Raw genomic sequence first — 21950 nt, 5'->3', positions numbered from 1 at the left:
GGGCAATGAATGTACAAATGTGCTTTACACAATTGATGTGTGTATGGATTGTGATAAGAGTTGTATGAGCCCCTAAGAAAATGATTAAAAAAAACGAAAACTGTTTACCAATGGTTCAATGTACAATTGATGATCTGTTCTATACACCTTCACATAAGTTACAACAAAAAGTTAACAGTGAGAGAGCGCGAGCAGATTAGGCACTGAGAGAGAAACCAACTACATCTGAGTCCATTCCTACACAGCGTGCCCCAGTAGGGCTGAGTAGAACGCTCCTCAAGGTTTCAGAAGACTGCACATCTTTTTTCTTATCAAAAGTATGTATAAATCTATGTACAAGAGGCAATATTCAAAATATACAGTTCAATGATCTCTGACAATTGTATACATCTGTGAAACCACATTCATCACAAATCTTTACAGGGATAGACTCCATCTTTCCTCCGTGAACTGGTCAGTGGGTTTGAACCACTGACTTTGGTTAGCAACCCAGTGCTTAACACACTGGGCCATGGGGGTTCCTTGACGGAGAGGGAAACGTCACATGGAGATTGCCAAGGTACTGAGCAGCATCAGGGTGAGAGAGACCAAGATGTTCCCCCAGAGTGGACAGATAGCACACCTACAGTCAATGCCCTGAATTCTAACTTTGAGCCACTTGAAGAGTTAGAAAATTAATTTCTGTTCTTTAAAGTAAAGTAGAAATCAGAGGACATTTTAGATTTGGGAGATACAGTGACTAACATTAGACCTACATGAGTCGATAGCAGAATAGTTATCTATTCACAAGATAAGATGTGTGAACTGGAGAAATAAAAAGTGGAAAATATTCAAGAGACACTAAGAGAGGTAAAAAATACCGTGTGGTGGACTAATATGTTTCATTGTCACGATGTTTCTTGGATTAAGAATATATTACCATTTTCCTCCTAATTTTCTTTGCCTGGATTTGCTCTAGGATGTATTTTTTATCAAATAGCTTTTGAATGTGCCTAACTTCAGGACAATACCAAAACAAAACAAAAATCCTTGTCCTATGAAGAGAAGCAAAAAATAAATTAAAAAAATTTTTTTAAAAAAGAGGAGAAGCAAGACTTGTGAGTCCCCTGCCTGTAGGAGAGTACCTGCTCGTTTTCAGTGTTGATCACCATAAGATGAGCTCCCAGTGCAGAGCAGTGCCTCTCACTCGCAGTCCAAGTTTTCAACTCAGTAGAAAGAAAGTAGCAGCTGGACTGAAACAGACTCCAGAAGTTTGGACAGCAGTACAGTCTTCCAGGGGTGTGCAGCAATAATGACAAAAAGAAGTAAGGGTAAATGGCCCACGTAGAAAGCTATAAGTCTCACTAAGCTGTGATTAGGTTCCATTAATGATCCTCAATGTTTTTTCAAAGCTGAGTTCATTTACTGGTGCATTCAATAATCCTTAAACAAACATTTCTTGTAAAGGGTCAGAAAATAAACATTTTAGAATTTGTGGGCCACACAAGCCCAGTCACAACTGCTCAACTCTGTTATTGTAGCATACAAACACATAAATGAATGAACATGACTGTGTTCCAATAAAACTTTATTTACAAAACAGGCACCAGATTGGATCTGGCCCACAAGTGTTAGGTTTGCAACTCCTACTTTAAAGCCACAGAATTATTTTTCAGGCCAATACTTTTAACTCCGCATTGCTGTGATTCATTGGGAACACATATCTCCTAACAAAAATAATCTTGATGATTTCCTATTTATTATTTATAGTCTCTTATTAATTCTAGATACCATATTCTTTAGAGTTTAGCACCCCATCACAAGAATAAGCTTTGGAAGATAGTAGACATGACTGAAAACCTTTTGGGGAGAGTTCTAGAGCTCTGAGGGTTATTTAATTTTTTTATAGGTATATACATAGATATGTTTTTCTTCTAGAATTTTGAGATATTGAGATGACAAAATTTTTGGAAAGTAGGTGCTGAAAAATATTAGTTCTCTCCTTTAAAATGCCAGTTTTGTCACTGGTTTTTGTTTGTTTTTCCAAAGCCATTGTATTGGGAACTAATACAGATATCATATTGTTCCATATTGTCACTGTTTTTGCATAGGTTACATACATTCTTCCTACCAAATTAATGAATATGTAGACCATGTCAAATTATAAGCAACATAGATTTTGGAATGACTTGGCATGTGTTATGTTGATTCCATCAATGCTATGTTTATATAAAAGCAAAAAAAAATTATTGAGAGTTCAAAAACAGTTCGAATTAGGGACATCTGATCTTACACAGTGAAATCTATTGCTCCAACATGGTGGAGTGACAGGCATATTTATGCCAGGCATAAAAGTTCAACATTCTGATTGGAAGTTGCAAGATCAAAGAATCAGAAGGCAGGACAACTCAAAGCAAGTTATTGGTTGGAAACACAACGGTGAGCTACTTGGATCAGTTAGTTTAAAGACAGGACTAAGAGAAGATTCACAGAGTGCTCACAAGATAAATATCTTAAAACATTTCTTGAGGACTGCTGGGGGAATTTCTGATACAAGTGTTATGTTAAAACCTTCCCTCAGGAAGATTCTTTCACAGGATTCATTTAAGGACAGTGAAGAAATCTTTCTTTGTTATGCCTATCTAGGGGCTTGACAGCTAGAGAGGAAATTTTTTGTTAGGTGCTTCATTCTGCCTCAGAATTTGACCACTGCAAGAGAAATAAGCAAAAGCTTGAAGGAAGTCAGGGCACAGACCGAGGCTGGTCATTCTGATTATGGTTCAGTGACTCAAACTGGAACGCTCATGATTCATAGTCCTTATTTGAAGACACAATCTTAGGCAGAAGCATTTTATACCCAACAAATGTGCCCTTTCAAATTCTTTTAATAAACTATTTCACTAAATTTGTGTTTGTTTTTGTCTTGGGAGCTGCACTACAATTAATGATTGACGCATCTGATCTAGGATTTTACAACTTACTTTCTGAATGTTTGGACACAGATTGTGGTAACAATTGCACAACTCTACTTGACATGATTGAAATATGGAATGATATGATGCATGTATTTAATCCTAATGAATTGAAAAAAAGAAAGAAAGAAAAGAAAAAGAAATTAGCTTTCTTAATACTCCCAAACTTGTTTGGTGACATTTGATCAAACTATCTGAAGAGATTGTCTATGAATACTGCTTTAAAAAAAATACAGTAGGAAAAACGTGGGGTTTTTAAAGAATTTTTATGTAATATTTCTATAAAGAATGACTTACCATCTTTTAAAGAAAGTTATTAATTACAAACTATCACTTTCATCATGATGATCTCTGTTGCTGCATAAATTAACTCCATATTCTTGCTAGATGCTCATATGCTCTATAAACTTGATGGCTCTCTCTAAACCTTGCCGTTTGGCTAACTCCAGTAAGAGCAGAGTGAGTTTTTTCATTCCTAATAAAGCAGAAGTCTGACACTCAGTGTGTCTATATTCCTAATGAGGAATCCGGTACAGCTGTTCTTCTTTGGTCTTCTATGAGAGGCTGTGAGCTGTTCTTACTCCTGGACATGGCGAGTTAACTCTCCCTTATGAGACAGCCAGGCTATATTTGGAGCCTCGTGTTGTCTTTTCTTATTTCACAATTCCATTTTACCTTTAATACAGCTGATCATTTTATTCGGAACTGAATCTTAGACGTGTTTATCTTGCAATTAACCCAGGACTATATGAGAAGAGCATTATTTTCTGTTAAGCATAGTGATGAACTGGGTGAGGGGAGAGGATGGAAGTAAAGAAGAACTGTTAAGGATGATCTCGGAATTTAAGCTTGAGCAGTTGAGGAAAGGGGCCTAGGCTAGGAAAGCCTAGAGGAGAAACAGTTTGAGGATAAAATCCAATGGCTGGTTTGTTACTTTAATATTTAGTTGTTTATTTAAAGGAACCATGTAAATAGTTTACGACAGCTATAGGTTCAAACAGCCTGGAGTCCCAACATTTCAGTGCCCAAGATATAAAATATCAGACTAGCAATTAGGACAGGGAGTCACATTACTCACTGTGTACCTTGTAGCTCCTCCCCTTCGTGGACATAATGTACATGGGAACTATGGTTCTGGGGCTCTTGTTGTTCAGACAGCTTCTTGACCATTTTGTAATTATCATGAACCACTAGAAAAGAGGAAGACGGATGCGTTTTCATTATTCTTAGTGATCTATCCTGGGCGACCGAGCATTCTGTTCTAAGAGAATCTACACCAGCTGTCTTTCTCTCCCACCCCACTTTAACCCAGCCCCTGCCGTGCTTTTCCGTGTGTGTGGATAAAGCAAAGCCAGCCTCACTGCCATCAAGTCAATTCGGACTCAAAGCAACTCTATAGGATAGGGAAACCTTTTGGAAAATATATAGCTATATAGATATGGTTCACCTTGAATTCTTGCTTTCATCTATCTTATTTTTTTATAAATTCATATATATATCTTCCGCTATCATATTAGAATGTAAAGAGCATATTCCAGGGAAGGAGCTCCTATTCACACTGTGCTCAGCACCTAGAAAAGCACGCGGTGATAAACCGTTTCTAAAGAAGAAAGAAAAGCACGTGGTGAGGATCCAATAAATATTTTGTAGCTCACTTCCTAACAGCTTCTTCTTAACTCAACTAATCCTAAATGATCACGGATCTTTTGATATTTCTGGAATTCTCTGACCCCTGGTGACTGTAACTAAATACATAGGGTAAAATGAGACTTAACCCTCTGTGGACTGTGGTGAAGCGCACGTGTTTAATCTGGCTCTTCTATCCATGGTCTGTAACTCCCACCAAATGATCGGGTGGGACTATGGAAATGGGTGTATGTAATACTAATAGAAGGAATTGCTCAGTTTTGTTTTCCACTCCTCAGACTATGACAATGAACCATCTCAGAAGCAGGACCGTGAAAATCCCAAAGCTATCACAGTAGAAAAGCCATGAGGTGATGGCACAGGACTATGGGACAGAGCAAAGGCACCTCTCCTAGATCAGAGGCTGAGACAGACCATGAGACAAGACTGTGTATATTCCCAGTGAAGGCTGCCGTTTTATGTCAGGGAAAAAGGAAATACCTTTTCAAAGAATCTTTTTTAAATGTGACCAAGAAAAGGAACAAGAAAGAGACCGTTGCATTTCAACCAAAAACTTACCCCAACAGCTCCCAATGAAACAGCCACTGAGGACTGAGAGACAAACCGCAGCAGTAGACCAGACCTTCACCTGGTACCGCCAGACTTCTTCCTCTCTCGGCTCTGCAAGACAAATGCATACAGTTGAAATCCCCATAGACAGGGCCCATGGAAAATGATCATACAAGTCCTCTTTGGAGTGCTGAGAAGCAAGGATGTCGTTTTGGAGTGTTGACAGGCAAGGATGCCACTCAGGGTGCTCCTGACCCAAGTCATGGTGTTTCAGTGGTCTCATGGCCATGTGAACGTTAGGGATTGAATAAGGAAGATGTAAGAAAAACCAATAGATTTGAATTATGTTGTTGGTGATGAATATGAAAAGTAAGCTGGACTGCCAGCAGAATAAACAAATCTTACATCATGGAAGAAGTACAGCCAGAATGCTCCTTGAAAGCAAGGAGGGAGAGGCTTCATCTCACATGTTTTAGACATGTTGTCAAGAGAGACCAGTCCCTGAGGAAGGACATCATGCTTGGTCAAGTCGAGGGGCAGCAAAAAAGACAAAGACCTTCGATAAGCTGGATTGACACAGCACCTACAGCTGTGGGCTCCGGCATGGGAACAATTGTGAGGACGTCCCAGGACTGAGCAATGTTCCATTTTGTTGTGCACAGGCTCCGATGAGTCGGAACCACTTTGATGGCACCTAACCATAACAAGGAGTTGAGGACTATATGGAGGTCAAGCTATGAGCAAACTGTACAAAATAAAAATAAATAAAAATTCTGTGGCAAGAAGAGGCCACAGAAATTCCCTCTGAACAGATGACCAGCTAATAACCTGCAGCCCATGACAAATTCAGACAAAACTCATCCAGCGTAAACTGTACTTTCCGTTTGCCTCCTCTTTCTCCTTCAATCTCATCCCCTCCCAGTGATTCCCTGCCTTTCTCCAATATCTTTTTGCTTCAATTTTTCACCTTTCTATATTTCAATGATGGCTAGCCTGAATAGTTCAGTTTTTCCTTTCTTCTTCTTTCCCTGATCTTGATCCCGCACTGATTTCAGTGCTGACATTGTTATGATTTATCCATTCTCACTCTAAGGGCTGCCAGCTCCTCCCAAAGCCATTCCATCGCCTCGGTGTCTGTTTTCTCATCTCATTGCACTCCCACCACCTTTTCTAGAACCAACTAGACGAAAAGGGCTCACCTTGACCTTGAGGTTGTCCTCGCGCCATTGTGTGTGCACACACCCTGTTGGCTTCCTGTGACCTAGAGATCCCAGCGCTGTTATGTCACAATCTCTGAAGATGTGATTTGGGGGAGCTGGCTTCATCCGAAGAGATCAAGTACTTTGAGCCTCTTGACAAAGCTGAGGGGCGGGTCCCGAAAGGCTCTGCTGTGGGCTCACGCTTATGGTTTGAAATACAGGTTGTCTTCAGCAAAAAGGAATATGGAGAGGAAACGGAAACTCTGTGCGAGCAGTTCTTTTTTATTGAGTTTCTTTTCTCTCTCTTTTCCTGTGGTGAAAGTAGTCACACTGAAACACCTGCCAACCCAGCTTCCACATTTTCAAGCAAAGTTACTTATTATATTGTTCAGGTTGTAGCAGTATTATGACCATTATTTTCCAGAATAACTCATCTCCATGATCATAAATACAATATGCTACCCTATCCCGCATCTGTGGTAACCATTAATAATCTTTGGCTTCTACACCTTTGCTTTTTTGTGTAAGTGAGATTGTGCCGTATTTGTCCTTTGATAGTTGATTCATTTCACTGTGCATGTTTTAAAGGCTCATCCATGTTGCAATATGCATCAGGATTTCATTCCTTTGTGAGTAAGTCATATTCCCTTGCACGTAAATGCCACCTTTTCTTTATCCGTTCATCTGATCAACTGATCGACACTTCAGTTTTTCCCATGATTTGGCTATTGTGAAAAGTGCTGCAGGAACATCCGGGTACATAGTTCCTTTTATGTTTCTGCCTCCCCTTCTGAGTGTAGGATTGCCGGGTCTTTTTGTCACTCTATGTTCGATATCTTGAAGAATGACTAACTGTTTTGCACAGTTGCCACAACCTCCTCCAATGTTGGTTATTGTGTTAGTCTTAGTACATTAGAGAAACAAATCCACAGAAACTCATATGTATAAGAGATAGTTTTATATAAAGGGTAAGTGCACATCAAGAAAACATCCCAACACAGTGCTGTCTAAGCCCACAAGTGCAACATTAACCTATATGTCTGACACCAATCCACAAAGTCCTCCTCCATCTCACAAAACATACACAATGATGCCGACTGCAGGGGGAAAGCCGTGTCAGTGAGTGTGTAAGTATCCCAGCACTGGCAGGGGTCTCCACACGGCTGCTCTAGCACCCCGGGCTGCATCGGGGTAGGTCCATGTGGCTTCGCTTTGGGGATGTCTTGCAGGAAGTGAGCCTTGCCAGCTGAAGCAGGGAACTAGCTAAGGCAGCTGCACCCTGGCCTGACCGTCAGAAAGCAAGAGACCTGCGAACTAGAAAGGCGAGGATTACTGAGCCATTTATCTCTCTGCCCTTCAATTAACCCCACATGTGCTTATTAGCCAGGTTGGCACAATAAACTAACTATATCAGTTATTTTCTGCCTGTTTTTTTTTCCACTTCAAACATTATTTTAATTTCTAGTCTTGTGAGGCATTAGGGGATAAAAAATCCTGCCTTCATGGAACTTACAATCTAGCAATCTCAAGAATGACAGAAGAAAAAAATACTTTGTTTTCCTTTGCTGCTTCTTACACGTTTGCAAGTTGATTGGATCTATAGGACTGTTTCTGGTGAGACATCAGCTTCCATCGTTAATAGGAAGAGTCGTCTACCTTCACACGTTAAAGGAGATGGAGAAAGTAAGTCATCTTTAGATCTAGTATTTATAGCATGCACAAGGGTTTCAAACTGGAAAAGAGATTCTGATCTATTTTCAGTCTCTTGAAAGTTCATTTCTCTGTCCTCAGATAAATGCGGCATCTATCTAAGCATCATATTGAACTACATAATCTATCACTAACTTTATTCTCATTTATTCTGAGAATGTCCAAATCCAAGTCCACTTGATTTGGTTGGGGGGTAGAGGGTTGGGGGACTTACAGTGGATGTTATGCAGATTTTCATGTGCTGCTTCTGTTCTGGTGTCCAGGCAGCTGAAAAACCAAGCCTTTCTTTCTCCATGGACGCCATGGTCAAACAGCCCACCCAAATCAAAAAAGCACTTTCTGGGTTTTTTTGGTTGTTATTTTTATCATGCCATTTTGATGGACTGAGTCAAGGTGAACTCTCATAAGAACCCTGGTGTATAGTGGATTAAGCATTGGACTGCTAACCACAAGGTTTATGGTTCAAACCCAATGCAATTTTATATGCAGGAAGTCCCTCAGTTAAGAACATCTGACTTATGTACACCCCCTACTTGCCTTTTATTTATTTAAATAAGGAAAGACAAAATTTTATTAGGCATATTAGGTGAAAAGAAAGTTGGGCAAGGGCTGACATGCCATCCAAGCTTTGTCTGATCAAGGTTCTCCTACTTGCCCTTTAGTGTTAAAGAAATGTGCCCTCACTTTGAACGGGTGATCCCATCCTGTATGTGTGAGGTCCAGCAAGGTGACTTGACTCAGACACAGGCCAATCGTTAGCAAAGAGACATTTATTTAGTGCCTGGGGGCCTGCAGGTTGAGACAGTGCTCTTATGTACTGTGTAGAAATGAGGAATGGGTTTGGCCCCTCTGGGGTGGAAAATACAGGCTGAGGTTTTCTTGATTGAGAGGCATCATAAACACTCCAGGTAGTCATTTCAGAAGTCATCGTCTGTGGTTCGCTGATTCCTTTGAGGCAGTCACTGCCCTTGGCTCCCTGGTTTCTGACAAAGGCACCTTCTTCCCCTTTTGTGCAGAACTTTTTACGGGCCTTACGGAAGAACTTTGTAGGGTTGGCTAGGGAGGCAAACCTGGAGGAACTTTGGTTCTTAGCAGATTGGATTACACCTTACCATTTCAAAGGAATTCTTCATCACAATCACCTTCACCTGTGACACATGCACTTCTTAAAGGACTAAAAAGACTTCAAACCTTTTCTTGTGCTACAGTGAGACAAGGAACTGCCATGGAGTCCCATGGCCACCTGACAGGGCAGAGTAGTACTTCTCTCTAGAGTTGCTGAGGCTATAAATCTTTTTTTCTTTTTTTTTTGAGGCTATAAATCTTAACATACACGGACAGGCATATCTTTTCCCAGCAGAGTTGCTGGTGAGTTTGAACTGCTGACCTTGTGTTTAGCAACCCAACACATATGGAACCCACTACACTACCTGGATGATTATTTAGTAAGACTAAAAACACACCGAAGAACAGATCTTGTGTGTAACTCGAGAAGTACCTGTACTTAGGAAACAGATATCTATATCTATTTTCATATTGTTTAAATAACCTTCTGCTTCACGTCTTATTTGATACTTCTTCTATGCCTCTTGCTGCTGCTATTAGCAGCAGAGATGTTGTTGTCTTTGAGACTGTGATGTACTTCCCAGAAATGCTTTCTAAGAAAATTCAACAGAGAAGTAATGCTAGAGAGGTGGGATGCATGAGATTGGTTGCTGCCGCCTGTGAATCAAAGCATAAACTGTCCTACTGTAAGCTTTCTATTTGCAAGAAGTTCACATTAAAAGAGTAATAGTATAGTATATTACATACATAAGCCAGCGACACAAGTATTTATTATAAATATCAAGATATATATATATATATATATATATTATAAATTATATATGTACTGTTTTATGGGAGAAACAAGATCTCAAGTTCAAGTAAAATGTACAGAGAGACATTTATTAAGTCTTAAACAGGACCAAAAGAAGACAAAGACAAATTATCCAGATGAGGGCCATCATCAACACAAGATTATAATGGTGTCTAAAGGACTCCCAGCCCTTTGGGAGTCCTTAAATTATAAAGTATGGGGGAGGCGGTGAGAATCATCCCCAAATCATGAGTGGCCACAGATCAATCCATCATAGCGCAGGTAGGATTACAGAAGCAAGAAAGGAATAATGCTTGGGATATGTATATTATTATCGATGACAAAAGTTGACAGGGCAGAATTGGTTGGTGCCTGGGTCTACAACCCCTTGGTCAGGGTATGATTCAAACCATTTGACCCAGAGTACCCCACCCCAGCAAGCTCCTGAGGGCAAGGTTGGCACTCCCTGGGCAGGTCAGGGGAGTAGCAGAAAGTTTCTTTCAAAGGCAGTCTGTCTGAAGGCAAAGCCTTCTAAATGTCAGCAACAGATACTCAATGGAGGTTTAATTTATGTACTCAAAATGTATTTGAGGCTCCCGCTGGAAAGTGTAGCCTTCCAAAAACAAGTGCTTAGAACTTAAATTCTAATACAGCACACATATTCCACCTGAAATTTCATACCTGTAGTTCCTTCTGGGGTAGTTACATAATCTCCTGTCAGCTTGCAAAGGGGTGGAGTCTAGCCTGTCCATCAGTTTATAGCTTGATGACCTCATTTGGTGGCTCAAAGGAGATAAATAATTCACTGGAAGGCAGAGACACTCTCTGCTTTGTCTTCCTGCTGACAAGCCACATGGAGCCACACTGATGCAGTCAAAGCCCTGGAACTAGAGGAGCTGTGGAAACCCATGCCAACACTGCGATGTTTCCATCACCACTGGATCCACAAGACTTTCCACCCACTGGCCTGTGATCTTCCTGCATTCAGCATCATTGCATGGCTGTGTGAGTCTAAAGAGGAATTCATGGATTAGTTTTGACATATGGGGTAATATCGGATTTATGGACTTGATCTGGAATTTACGGATTAGTATCAACATATGGGGTAGTATTGGAATTATGGACTTGATCTGGACAAATCTCTTTCTTATACACATATCAGTCTCCCTGGATTTGTTTCTCTAGTCTACCTGGACTAACACAGCTTCCTTAGCATAACATCTGATTCCTAGGGGGAATCTTAAAACGTTGTTCATATATATCGATTGTTAAACAATGTTCCTATTGTCTTTAATCTCCTTTTACTGGAAATACTTTTAAACTTGGAAGGTAGAGTCAGCAGATATTGAGAGCACTATATACTAAGTTCACTTCACAAGTAATACTCCAAGGAGGGTAAAGGGTAAGAAGATTTGGCCTCCCAGGGTTTGGTAAGGTCTGAAGACATACCTCTTCCCAGGATGTCTCTGAAATGTATTTGTCTATGCGAGCATCATTTGCAGATTTTATAACATTTTTAAAGGTTGGAGGAAAAGGAAACTGTCAACTAACTGTATTTTTATTCCTTCTTCTTTTGATATTTTTCAAAAATTGTAGAGTATATTTATAGAAAGAGAAATGCAGACTTTATGCTAAAAGCTTTTGATTACATAGTAACAGATTTAAGTGCTGCAGCTCCTGGGGTACCTTCCTAAAAGGACTAGGGTATTTGCTCCTGATTATATAATATTATATATTATATAAGCACGATAGAAAAAAAGAAGAGAGATCTGACCACCTGCTTCTGCAAGATCACAACTGTAAACCTTGTCGTCCCTTTCTACTCTGAAATGCACACGTCTCTGGGAGTCAGGAGTATTAGGTTCGCTGCAAGGATAAACTGAGGCCAGGCCAGAGAAGGAAAAGGAGATGTTTATTCTGCACTTCCGGACAAGATTCACGGGCTCCAGCAAGGAGTTAGTGAAGTCATGCTGCCTGGGAAGGAGGAGGAGCAGAGAGGGAAAGAGAAAGAGAGAGAGAGAAATGAGAACCCTGAACTCCCAGGTGAGCTCCACAGGGCCCCCAGTGGGGGACCTGAGAAGTCATGCTAATCAGTGGTGGAGAGTGAGTTTTTAAGCTGCAGAAGAGCAAACAAAGAAGGGGTAGGAGTTGCAGCTGCAGAGGCTTTTCTCAGTCCATAAAATTCCGAGGTAGGGTGGTGCCTTGATCATTCTGCCTGAGACCAAGGAGATGGCTCATTGTTCTGGGGCCCTTTGAAGTTAGCCTTCTTTGTTTCCATAAGGGCAGGCAGGCTTTTCCTAATGTCCCCAGACTGGAACCTGACCCAACATTCTAGCCTTTTTGATGACATACGGGGCGATGTTAGTCTGTCTAGCTGCTTCCTGCTGTACATGGGCAGTGAAGGATTAAAGGCCAGAGTGTGTGGGGTCAGGTTCAGTAGGAAGGGGACTGTAAGGGTATAAAAGAAGCTGGCTGACAGTTAACTTGGTCATGTCCCTTATCCTCTTCTGAAGAAATATGAAAAAGCAAGGGGCTATTAGTAACACAAAACATATAACTGCCACCTTTTTAAGCCATTTAATTTTCAAACCCAAGCCTTAGTAGCAGCCCTGCTGCCAGTGGACCCTCCCATGGCCACAAAGGGGCAGCGTGGGGCGGGGGTGCATGGGAACAATGACCACCACCTTGTGCTTGCTGCAAGTGTGGAGATGAAGTGACTTGGGTTTGAAAATTTACCTTCTGCATGAACCGTGCATCATGGGCTGACTCTGCCTGCTCCTCTTGGCTGTTAAAAACCTTGAATACCATGTTCACTAAATCTCGGGCTGGGGTTTGAGAGCCATCTTCAGCCTTTTAAAACTTTTTTCTAATGTCTGGGGCTGACTGCGTAATAAAATGGGTAGCGAGGACCATAGGCCCAGCCAGGGAAACTGGGTCCAAGTGGGTGTATTGGGTTAGAGCATCAGTTAAATGGCTTAAAAAGGAGGCTGGATTCTCGTCAGGCTTCTGGGTGATCTCCCGAAGTCTATTAAAATTGATCGCCTTATGGGAAATGGCCTGGAGCCCAGCCAGGACACACTGAAGCATTTTATCGCAGTGGGAACTCTGTCCCTGCCTGCTTGAGTGTCAATTCGATAACCCCAAGCAGGTTCTCATCTGGGAATGGTCTCCGTGCCAACAGACATGTTGGGGATGATCAAAAGAACCCGGTCAGTGTGCTGCTGAGCAGCTAGAAAAAACGCATTCCCTTTCATCTGCGGTTAAGATAGAGGAAAGGATGACAAAAATACCATGCCAGTATAAGATACAATAATAATTTATAAATTATCAAGGGTGCATGGGGGAGAGGGGAGGAGGAAGGGAGGGGGAGGGGAAAAAAGGAAAATGAGCTGATTCCGGGAACCCAAGAGGAAAGCGAATTTTGGGAATAATGAGGGCAACAAATGTATAGATGTCCTTTACACAATTGATCTATGTATTGTGATGAATTGTATGAGCCCCAATAAATTGATAAAAAAAAATCATGCCAGGACAAATCATAAGCTTGAGTTAAATATTGAAACTCCTTAATATAGGTGGTGGGATCATTGGAAAAGGAGCCTAAGCAATTTTCAATTTGAGATAAGTCCCTGAGAGCAAAGGAGCCATGAACCTGGACCACTCCCCTTCAGCCCTGGCCACTTCCCAGAGAGGACAAAGTTGAGGAGGACTTTGTGACCACATGTGCTTGCTAACCCGCGAAGTGAATGAAGACTCAGGTTGGCTGGCCAGGCAGGTGGGTCAGGAGAAGAGGTCGCAGGGGACCCAAGTGGCCGGAATGATTTAAACAAAAAAAGAAGAAGCTGGTTGACAGTTACGTTGGTGAGGAGAGGTGCTCAGGCAGGTCTGAAAAAGTAGACACAGGAGGGCGGGCAGAAGCCGGAGGAGAGGAGGAATTTTCTCTAGCCAAGAGGACTTGGGAAGGGGAACAGGAAATACAGAGAAAGGGGCAGGAGCACAGAAAAGAGAAGGTCTGGACATACAGAACCTCAGACCATTTCTAGGTCCTTTGGCAGAAGTTACTTAGATCAATTAAAATATTGAAATCAAAAGTCCCTTTTTTAGGCCACTTAGACCCATAATCCAAATTGTACGGGGGCCACTTGACCGTGGAAAAAAAGATGAGGCACTTTGGATGAATGTCCAGCACTAGTCCCATTTTAGTGAGGTTGGCTACGAGGCACCCTAGCGGTGTCTGGGGGTCAATTTTAGAATTTTAATTACCCATGGATAATTTCCAGACACCAACAGTCAAGGCTAAAGGACCAGCATCCCAATGTTTACCCTTGGCTACAGATGGAATAAGGAGGATGGGAGGGTTGACAGAGATGTCTCCACTGCCACCCTGGGGTTGGATGGGAAAACGGAGGGTGATCTCTGACATGGCCACACTTTTACGAACAGAGAGGCCAGCGGGGGTCACCAGAACTAGACACAGGTTGGGACTTACTGTCTGTGCTGCCGGACAGGAGCATGGAAGAGGAGCCCTGGGGGGAGCAGGGCAGGAGGGCTCCCGAAACTGCACTGGGCAGTTAAGAGGGGGCTCATTCCTCTTGGGTTTCCAGCACCAAATATTAGGTTCACTGCAAGGATAAATTGAGGCCAGGCAAGAGAGAAGGGAAAGGAGAAATTTATTCTGTGCTTCCCTGAAAGATTCATGGGCTCCAGCAAGAAGTCAGTGAAGTTCTGCTGCCCAGGAGGGAGGGGGGAGCAGAGAGGGACAGAGATGGGAGCCCTGAACTCCTGGACGAGTTCCACAGGCCCCCAGCGGAGGACCCAAGAAGTCTATATGTGGTGGAGAGCAAGTTTTTAAGCTGGTCAGGAGGGTAAAGAAGAAGGGAGGGGCTAGAAGCTGCAGGTGGGCAAACAAGAAGGGAGGGGGTAGGAGTTACAGCTGTAGGGGCTATAAGCCGTCTCCATCCAAAAAATTCCAAGTTAGGGTGGTGCTTGATTGTTCTGACTGATACCAAGGAGATGGCTCATTGTTCTGGGGCCCTTTGAAGCTAGCCTTCTTGTTCCGAAAAGGGCACGCAAGCTTTTCCTAATGTCCCCCAACCAGTACCTGACCCAAAAAGAAGCAGACTAGATGGCGACTGAACAAATAGGAACACAAGGGAACTTCCTCAATCTCATCAAAAGGAACTCTGTAAAGGTGAAGATCTACAAGTTGATGCTTGGACAGACTTGGATTTAATAGGTCAGAGAAGGATAAAGGGAGTATACCCATAAATAAAGATATAGATTTGATAAAGGATCTTTGCATATGTGTATTTACTTTTGCTGCGAATATATGTATGAATGCAGTAGCACACACAGGGGACAAGTTATGAAAGCTGAGACATGCATTAGAGTTTTATCCTGAGCATTCAGTTGCAGAAGACTATGGATGCCAATAAAAGGGAGGTGAATAATCTTTGCCCTGTCTCCTTGAGGGGCTTGCCTTCGTGTGTCCTCATTGTGGATCACCGGAGGGGAAAGGGGTTGCATAGTCTTGTGTCTTGCCTCATCAGTCGTGCCCTGATTGGAAGGCCCCAGAGCAATCCTGAAAACTCGTCTTGGTCGCCTTCCCGATCCTGCAATCCCGGCTGTAACTGTGATGTATTAATCTCCTGCCAATCATTAATTTGTAATAGTTTCCTTTGTGTTCCGTTCCTTACTGAAGTAGCTGCTGACTGAATTCTTGGGCACCATTATGAGCGGGTGCTGGTGGTCTCCTTCACCCAGATAACATGTCCTTGTCTTTTTCCAGCGTAAGACTTAATAAATGGTTGAGGTTTATGCTGATGGGGCTTTTTCTGTAGACCCACATTGTTGGAAACACTTCATGGAGTAACTATGGGGTTTGCTTGACTTGCAGAACTATTTGTTGGATCGGTAAGAAAGAATCACAAGACAGAAATGGGCAGATGGCATGGAAGATCTAATAGGTAAGTGGTTCTGACCCTTATGCATTAACATAGCATACAGAGCTGCATGCTTCTTAGGGACTGCAAGGGAGTCCAACTCACTGCTGAGGGTGTCTCAGAATTGAGAGGAAGGCAGAATGGACCAGACCCAAAGATGGCCCTACAGGCGGCCAGATTCAAAGCGGGACAGGGGGGGGGCGGTGTTACTTGATTAAAAATGTGGTCTATATGGACCAAATAGACCGTTCCCTAGCTTGTCGTGCATTCTTTCCAAAAATCGGGACTTTTTAAAAACGCCCCAAAGCGGGACGTCTGGTCACCTTACCCTAAAGGGAATAACAGAATTTTCAGGCACAAAATGTTTGGTATTTGTCCATAATGGAGGTTAAAGTGGTGTGACCAGAAGAATTATGACAGATCTGAGATTAATGACTACTGGACAGTATCTTGACAATGGTGGGTTTTAGCATGGGCTCCTTAAAAAGGGTTATCTTGAAGATGAACTTTTACAAGATTTAGAGGAACTAAATAGTAACCAATGGATGACAAATGAAAGGCATGTAAAAATCCTTAAATAAAATTTATAAAATAAAAACTTTTCCAATGGAAAAAAAAGAGGGAGGCAGAAACTACACAGATCCTATGATGGTCCTGACATGACTAATTCGAAGAGCACTTAGCCAAGAAATGTTTGACATTTGTCCATAGTTAATTGGAGGTTAAAGCAGCATAACTAAAAGAATTATGAGAGATCTGAGATTAATGGCTGCTACTGGATAGTACTTTACATGGACAAAAATGGAGAAATAGCTTGAGTTCCTTTAAAAAGAGCTATGTTGAAGATCAACTTTTACAAGATTTGGAGGAACTAAAGTGACTTTGATGGACAGCAAATGAGAGACATGTAAAATTCCTTAAAAAATGTATTAACATTAAATAAGATTTGTCAAGACTTTTTACAAGGTAGAATATGAAAAAAGAAAAGATGTAATAAATGTTCTCTTTAAATTATAGTTGAGATAGTGGGCAGGTCGCAGCTTGATTAGAGGATGACCTAAATAAAGAAGACTGCCAGCATCCCATCTCCCTCTTGTTCCCTGGTGCTCAAACCAGCATGCTGCTGCTTTAGTTAGTTCTCTGCCTCAACCTGTGTGCTACATTACCTGTGGACCAAGCCAACCCATGAATCATGTAGGTAGAGATTGAGGCCCCTTTGAGATCTGCTGCACCACGCTGCTGGTGAGTACATTGCTTGAGCTTGAGGCTGGTGGATCCTATCGCTGTACTTGAGATCCAGATTCCATCAGGACCTGACTCGCTAAGCTCTCAAACTACTGACTCTTGCTGACCCACCCTGCTGTCTGCTGCCTGCGGGTAGACTCTGCCTGTCTTGCCTAACGGAAGACTCAAGTGTGCACCAGGAGGCAGACAAATTGGAATGCTAATATACTGCTGGCGGGAATGAAAAATTACACAGTCATTTTGGAAAGCATTCTGGCAGTCTCAAAAGATGAAACACAATATGAATCAGCAGTTCTGCTCCCAGGTATACTCTTATAACCCACGGATATTGAAGGCATATTGATGGGGACTTGAAGAGTCAACCCCTAGGAGTCTATGACGGAACCTCTTTAGAAGAAGCATAGTTAAGAGAAGGATATAATTTGTAGGGACATAACTAGAAATCTTCCATAGCTGTGCCCCTAAGTTGAACCCCTCTCACTTATTTCACCGAGTTTCCTGTGGTTGGGTCCAGGCACAAATTCTCAAGAATACTAGCTAAAGTGAAAGACTCAATTATTATCTAAATCTTCCCCAGATTTTCTTCTCCCGACTCATTAAGAGCCAGTACCTGCATACCAAGCCTGTCTCCTCAAGATTTACAGTCCCTCGTAATGGAAGCTCTGTAACGTACAATCTTGTCCAAGCAAAGCTGTTTTCCAGGTTGCCCCCATCGTTCCAAGATTTGTGTCTGTTTGACAAAGATTTATGCCTGTGCATACATCCTGTGAGAACAAGGAGATACAAATGTTTATAGCAGCATGTTCATAAAACACCCTCGAAGTAAGAAGGAGTCAAAGGACCACCAACTGATAAGGGAATAAACAAATACAGCATAACTGGACAATGGAATATGACTGACCGAAAAAAGAAATATGATCCATACCGCAACATGGATAACCCTCCTAACATTAAGTTAAGCAAAAGAAGCCAGGCACAACAGACCACAGATCATGGGATTTCACTTCTGGGACATGTCTAGAGTAAGGAACTCTGAAAAGACATGACAGAGAGGAGGGGTTGCCGGGGATGGGAAGGCTGAGGAAAACTGGAGACTGACTGTTAATGGGACGTGTGTGTGTGTGTGTGTGTGTGTGTGTGTTGATGAAAATGTTTAGCCTTGATGATGGTGATCGTGCAGGAGCCCTGGTGGTGTAGTGGGTTATGCTTTGGGCTACTAACCACAAAGTCTGCAGTTCAAAGGCACCAGCTTCTCTGTGGAAGAGAGATGAGGCATTCTACTCCTATAAAAAGATACAGTTTCAGAAATGCACAAAGGTAGCTCTCTCCTGCCCTATAAATTCGCTGTCAGAATTTACTTGATAGCGGTGAGTTTGCTTTCGAACAGTGATAAGGTTACAGTTCTGTGGATATACCAGCAAACCACTGGACTGCATGCTTTCAAGGTGTGAATTGTACGGTCAGTGAATTCGACCTTGACATAAGAAGTATTCATTCCATTACAAATTGAAACCCCAAACAGAAATAATTCCAGGGCTCTCCGTGGGATGTGACCGGAGGAACAAGAAAGGGATCTCAAATCAGAATTCTTGGACTCACTGATTCACCTCGCTGGAAATGAGTGTTCAATCATCCAGTGGATAAAAGAAATTTTATAATAACTCTATTCACACAGTAAGGATCGTTGCAAAGATGGCTCTGCACAAAACCAAATAGAGCCTAGTTAATAACTTTTATATTGGAGTTAAAAATGGATTGGAGTATTCAAAATGTAATACAGCGTTTCTCAACCGGTGGGTCGCCCCCTATTTGGGGGTCGAAAGGGTACTCCTTTCACAGGGGTCGCCAAAAGACTATCGGAAAGCATCTATGTCTGATGGTTTTGGGAACTGAGACACCGCTCTTCTATCCATGTCCAGGTGGGTAGGCCCACGTGCAGGTACGCCCACATATGAGTACCCGACGTGAAGACTGTTATGCACGCCGCACCATGCTTCAAGACAAAATTTCATTGATTTGTCATTAGACATAAATATTTCACAATATATAATTACATATTGTTTTTGTGTATCACTATGCTTTAATTATGCTCAATTTGTAACAATGAAAATACACTCTGCCTATCAGATAATTACATGAAGATTCATCACAGTAGAAAAATGACAGTGATGAAGCAGCAACGAAAATAATGTTATGGTTGGGGGTCATCACAGCATGAGAAACTGTATGAAAGGGTGAGAACCACTGATGTAACAGGAGACACAAACTTAAAATACACACAAACACTAAGCCACAAGGGCTACTCAATCATTCCGGATTTAACTGCAGCACAGACCCAAACACACAGCCATGAGTGGATTCAGACTGACCCGACATAGGGTTTCAGAGGCTGGAAATCGCGCTCCCCGCTTTGCAGTTAGCAGTGGAAATCTCACAGCTTTACAACCGCTCCTTCTGTCACCTTACTAGCTCCTTCCTACCTGCTTCAAGGCGCAGGTGGCGTGCCTTGCCCCTTGCAGGCAGCAGATGGAGCCATTGAGACAAGAATGGCATCGACACAGGGACTCAAACGTCTGAGTTAAATTCCAAGCCCAGCCGCCACCACTTAGCTTGTGACGAAAGCTAAGATGTGCAGAAAAGAATTAACATTCAGGACCAGTGGTCAGTGGCGATACTGGGAATGTAGAGGGAGGGTGGGTTGGAAAGGGGGAACCGATTACAAGGATCTACATGTGACCTCCTCCCTGGAGGGCAGACAACAGAAAAGTGGGTGAAGGGAGACGTCAGACAGGGCAAGATATGACAAAATAATAATTTATAAATTATCAAGGGCTTATGAGGGGGGAGCGGGGAGGAAGGGGGGGAAATGAGCTGATGCCAGGGGCTCAAGTGAAGAGCAAATGGTTTGAGAATGATGAGGGCAATGAATGTACAAATGCGCTCTCCACAATTGATGTGTGTATGGATTGTGATAAGAGTTGTATGAACCCCTAAGAAAACGATTTAAAAAAAAAAAAAGAATTAACATAGCTACTGTAAGAGGAGAAAAAGCATCTACTGGTCATGCTGCTGTGTTTGAGTTGGGGAAGAATTAGACTGTACAATTTAATGGACAGAATTGTTGTTGTTTGTTTTCTTTTAAATAAACAACTCTATCATTCGCTCCTTTATGAACTAAATTTCATCTGACTACAGGTACACTCTCACCCAAAAACTCAAACTCCCTGCCCTCTAGTCAACCCTGACTCATGGCAACCCTACAGAACAGGGTAGAACTGTCGGTGTGGATTTATGAGACTGGGCTTCTAGGGGGCAGAAAGCCTCTATCTCCCGCAGAATGACTGGGGGCTTCAAACAGCAGACCTCACAGTTTAACCACTCCCCCCGTGGGGCTCCTACAGCGACCCTGGCAGTCTCTTCATACCCAAGTCCTTTTCAAGTATCTGTAATTTGTGGGTCTGAGTACTTCTCACATTTAAGATAGAATGATAACTGAATAAATTAGTTTTGCTTATATAATTGAAAATACAGTGGAATACCATATCTAACAAGCTAGAACTGATGTAGTTTGTCCAGTGGAATTTTCTGTATCAGCACCCCAAATGATCACATGAGCAGACCAAGAAACCAAGACACAAAGAACAGGGAAAAAACCATTTTGTTTATTGGGCTATATTATCAATGCATCTTGATTACATATTTGGTAAATTTCATACTGCAGAGTAGTAAGTACAGTAAATTCAGACTCTTTGTCCTATATCTATTTCACCGCTATTCTTATAATAAAACAAAAATTTTCTTTTTCCCCATCAATTAATGTGAAGTTTAAAGAAGACTACACAAAAAAAGGACTTGGAGGGAGGGAGGGGGAAAATAATGAGGAGCTGATACCAAGGGCTCAAACAGAAAGCAAATGTTTTGAGAATGATGATGGCAACAAATGTACAAATGTGCTTGACACAATGGATGGATGTGTGGATTGTGATAAGAGTTGTAAGAGCCCCAAATAAAATGATTAAATTTTTTTAAAAAGGACTTAGAATAGTGTCAGTCACACAATCAACAGTACATGTTGCTAATACAGGATTTCACAAACTCTAATATGCTATTGAATTGTGTCTATATATGTTCAACTGTGTTTGATAGTGCATTTAGGAGCCCTGGTGGGGTAGTGGTTACACCTCGGGGTGTGATCCGCACGGTCAGCAGTTGGAAACCACCAACAGCTCCTCCGCGGTAGAAAGACTGGATTTTCCACTCCTGTTACAGTCTTGGAAATCCACACGGGGTCGCTGTGAGCCAGCATGGACTCGATGGCAGCCAGGTGTTTTGTGTTTGCTGGGATATTAAATTTAAACCAGGGATTAGAGTCCCTAAATTTGTCTAAATAGGTCTATACATTTTATCAGTTTATGTACCATTGCTATAGATAGAATTATGTCTTCTTAAAATATCTATTACGCGTCCTTAACCTCTATGCCTGTGGTTATAATCCCACTTGGGAAAGGGTTCTCTTTGTGTGTTAAAGCGGCAGGATCCAACAGCAAAGGAATGGAGCAGCAAGGTCCCCAGTGAATGCTGAAGGCAGATTTTGGGGCCAGGGCATGGTACCCCAACAGACTGGACTGGAAAACTCTCCTAAAGGCCAACGATCCATGAACTAACTACAAGCTTTTTTTCCTTGTTGTGTTTTAATTTGTTCTTTGTCAGTGGTTTGTTGTTGTTGCTGTTTTGTTGTACATTGTTGCTTGGCTTTGCTCTGTCTTGTTTTTGTGCATGTTATTATCTCCGCAGGTCTGTCTAAATAAAATAGGCTGGATGAACAATCTGGAGGAGAAAACAACGGGAC

General features: G+C 42.1%; 1 protein-coding gene and 1 non-coding gene across 2 annotated transcripts in view; one reads left to right on the top strand and one right to left on the bottom strand.

The window, feature by feature from the left end:
• The window catches only part of LOC101649797 (C-type lectin domain family 4 member C), an 11671-nt gene extending 5297 nt beyond the window's left edge, over positions 1–6374 (bottom strand). Inside the window, exons 1-4 of the mRNA XM_030885711.1 lie at positions 6353–6374; positions 5157–5258; positions 4030–4141; positions 1125–1269 (exon numbers count right to left, since the gene is read on the bottom strand). Coding sequence (XP_030741571.1) covers positions 1125–1269; positions 4030–4141; positions 5157–5258; positions 6353–6374 — 381 coding nt within the window. The remainder of the gene's footprint in view (positions 1–1124; positions 1270–4029; positions 4142–5156; positions 5259–6352) is intronic.
• A 9346-nt stretch (positions 6375–15720) lies between these two features.
• On the top strand, positions 15721–15851 carry LOC115869713. The gene has a single exon (XR_004046342.1). It is a non-coding gene; the product is annotated as a small nucleolar RNA SNORA18 (small nucleolar RNA).
• Positions 15852–21950: the final 6099 nt, after the last annotated feature.

The sequence above is a fragment of the Echinops telfairi genome, unplaced genomic scaffold (assembly GCF_000313985.2).
Source record: "Echinops telfairi isolate 266 unplaced genomic scaffold, ASM31398v2 ScPeMD7_40;HRSCAF=151, whole genome shotgun sequence".
NCBI classification, from domain to species: Eukaryota; Metazoa; Chordata; class Mammalia; order Afrosoricida; family Tenrecidae; genus Echinops; species Echinops telfairi.
Note: the sequence above shows the minus strand (reverse complement) of the source record. Positions and strands in the feature narration are given on the sequence as shown.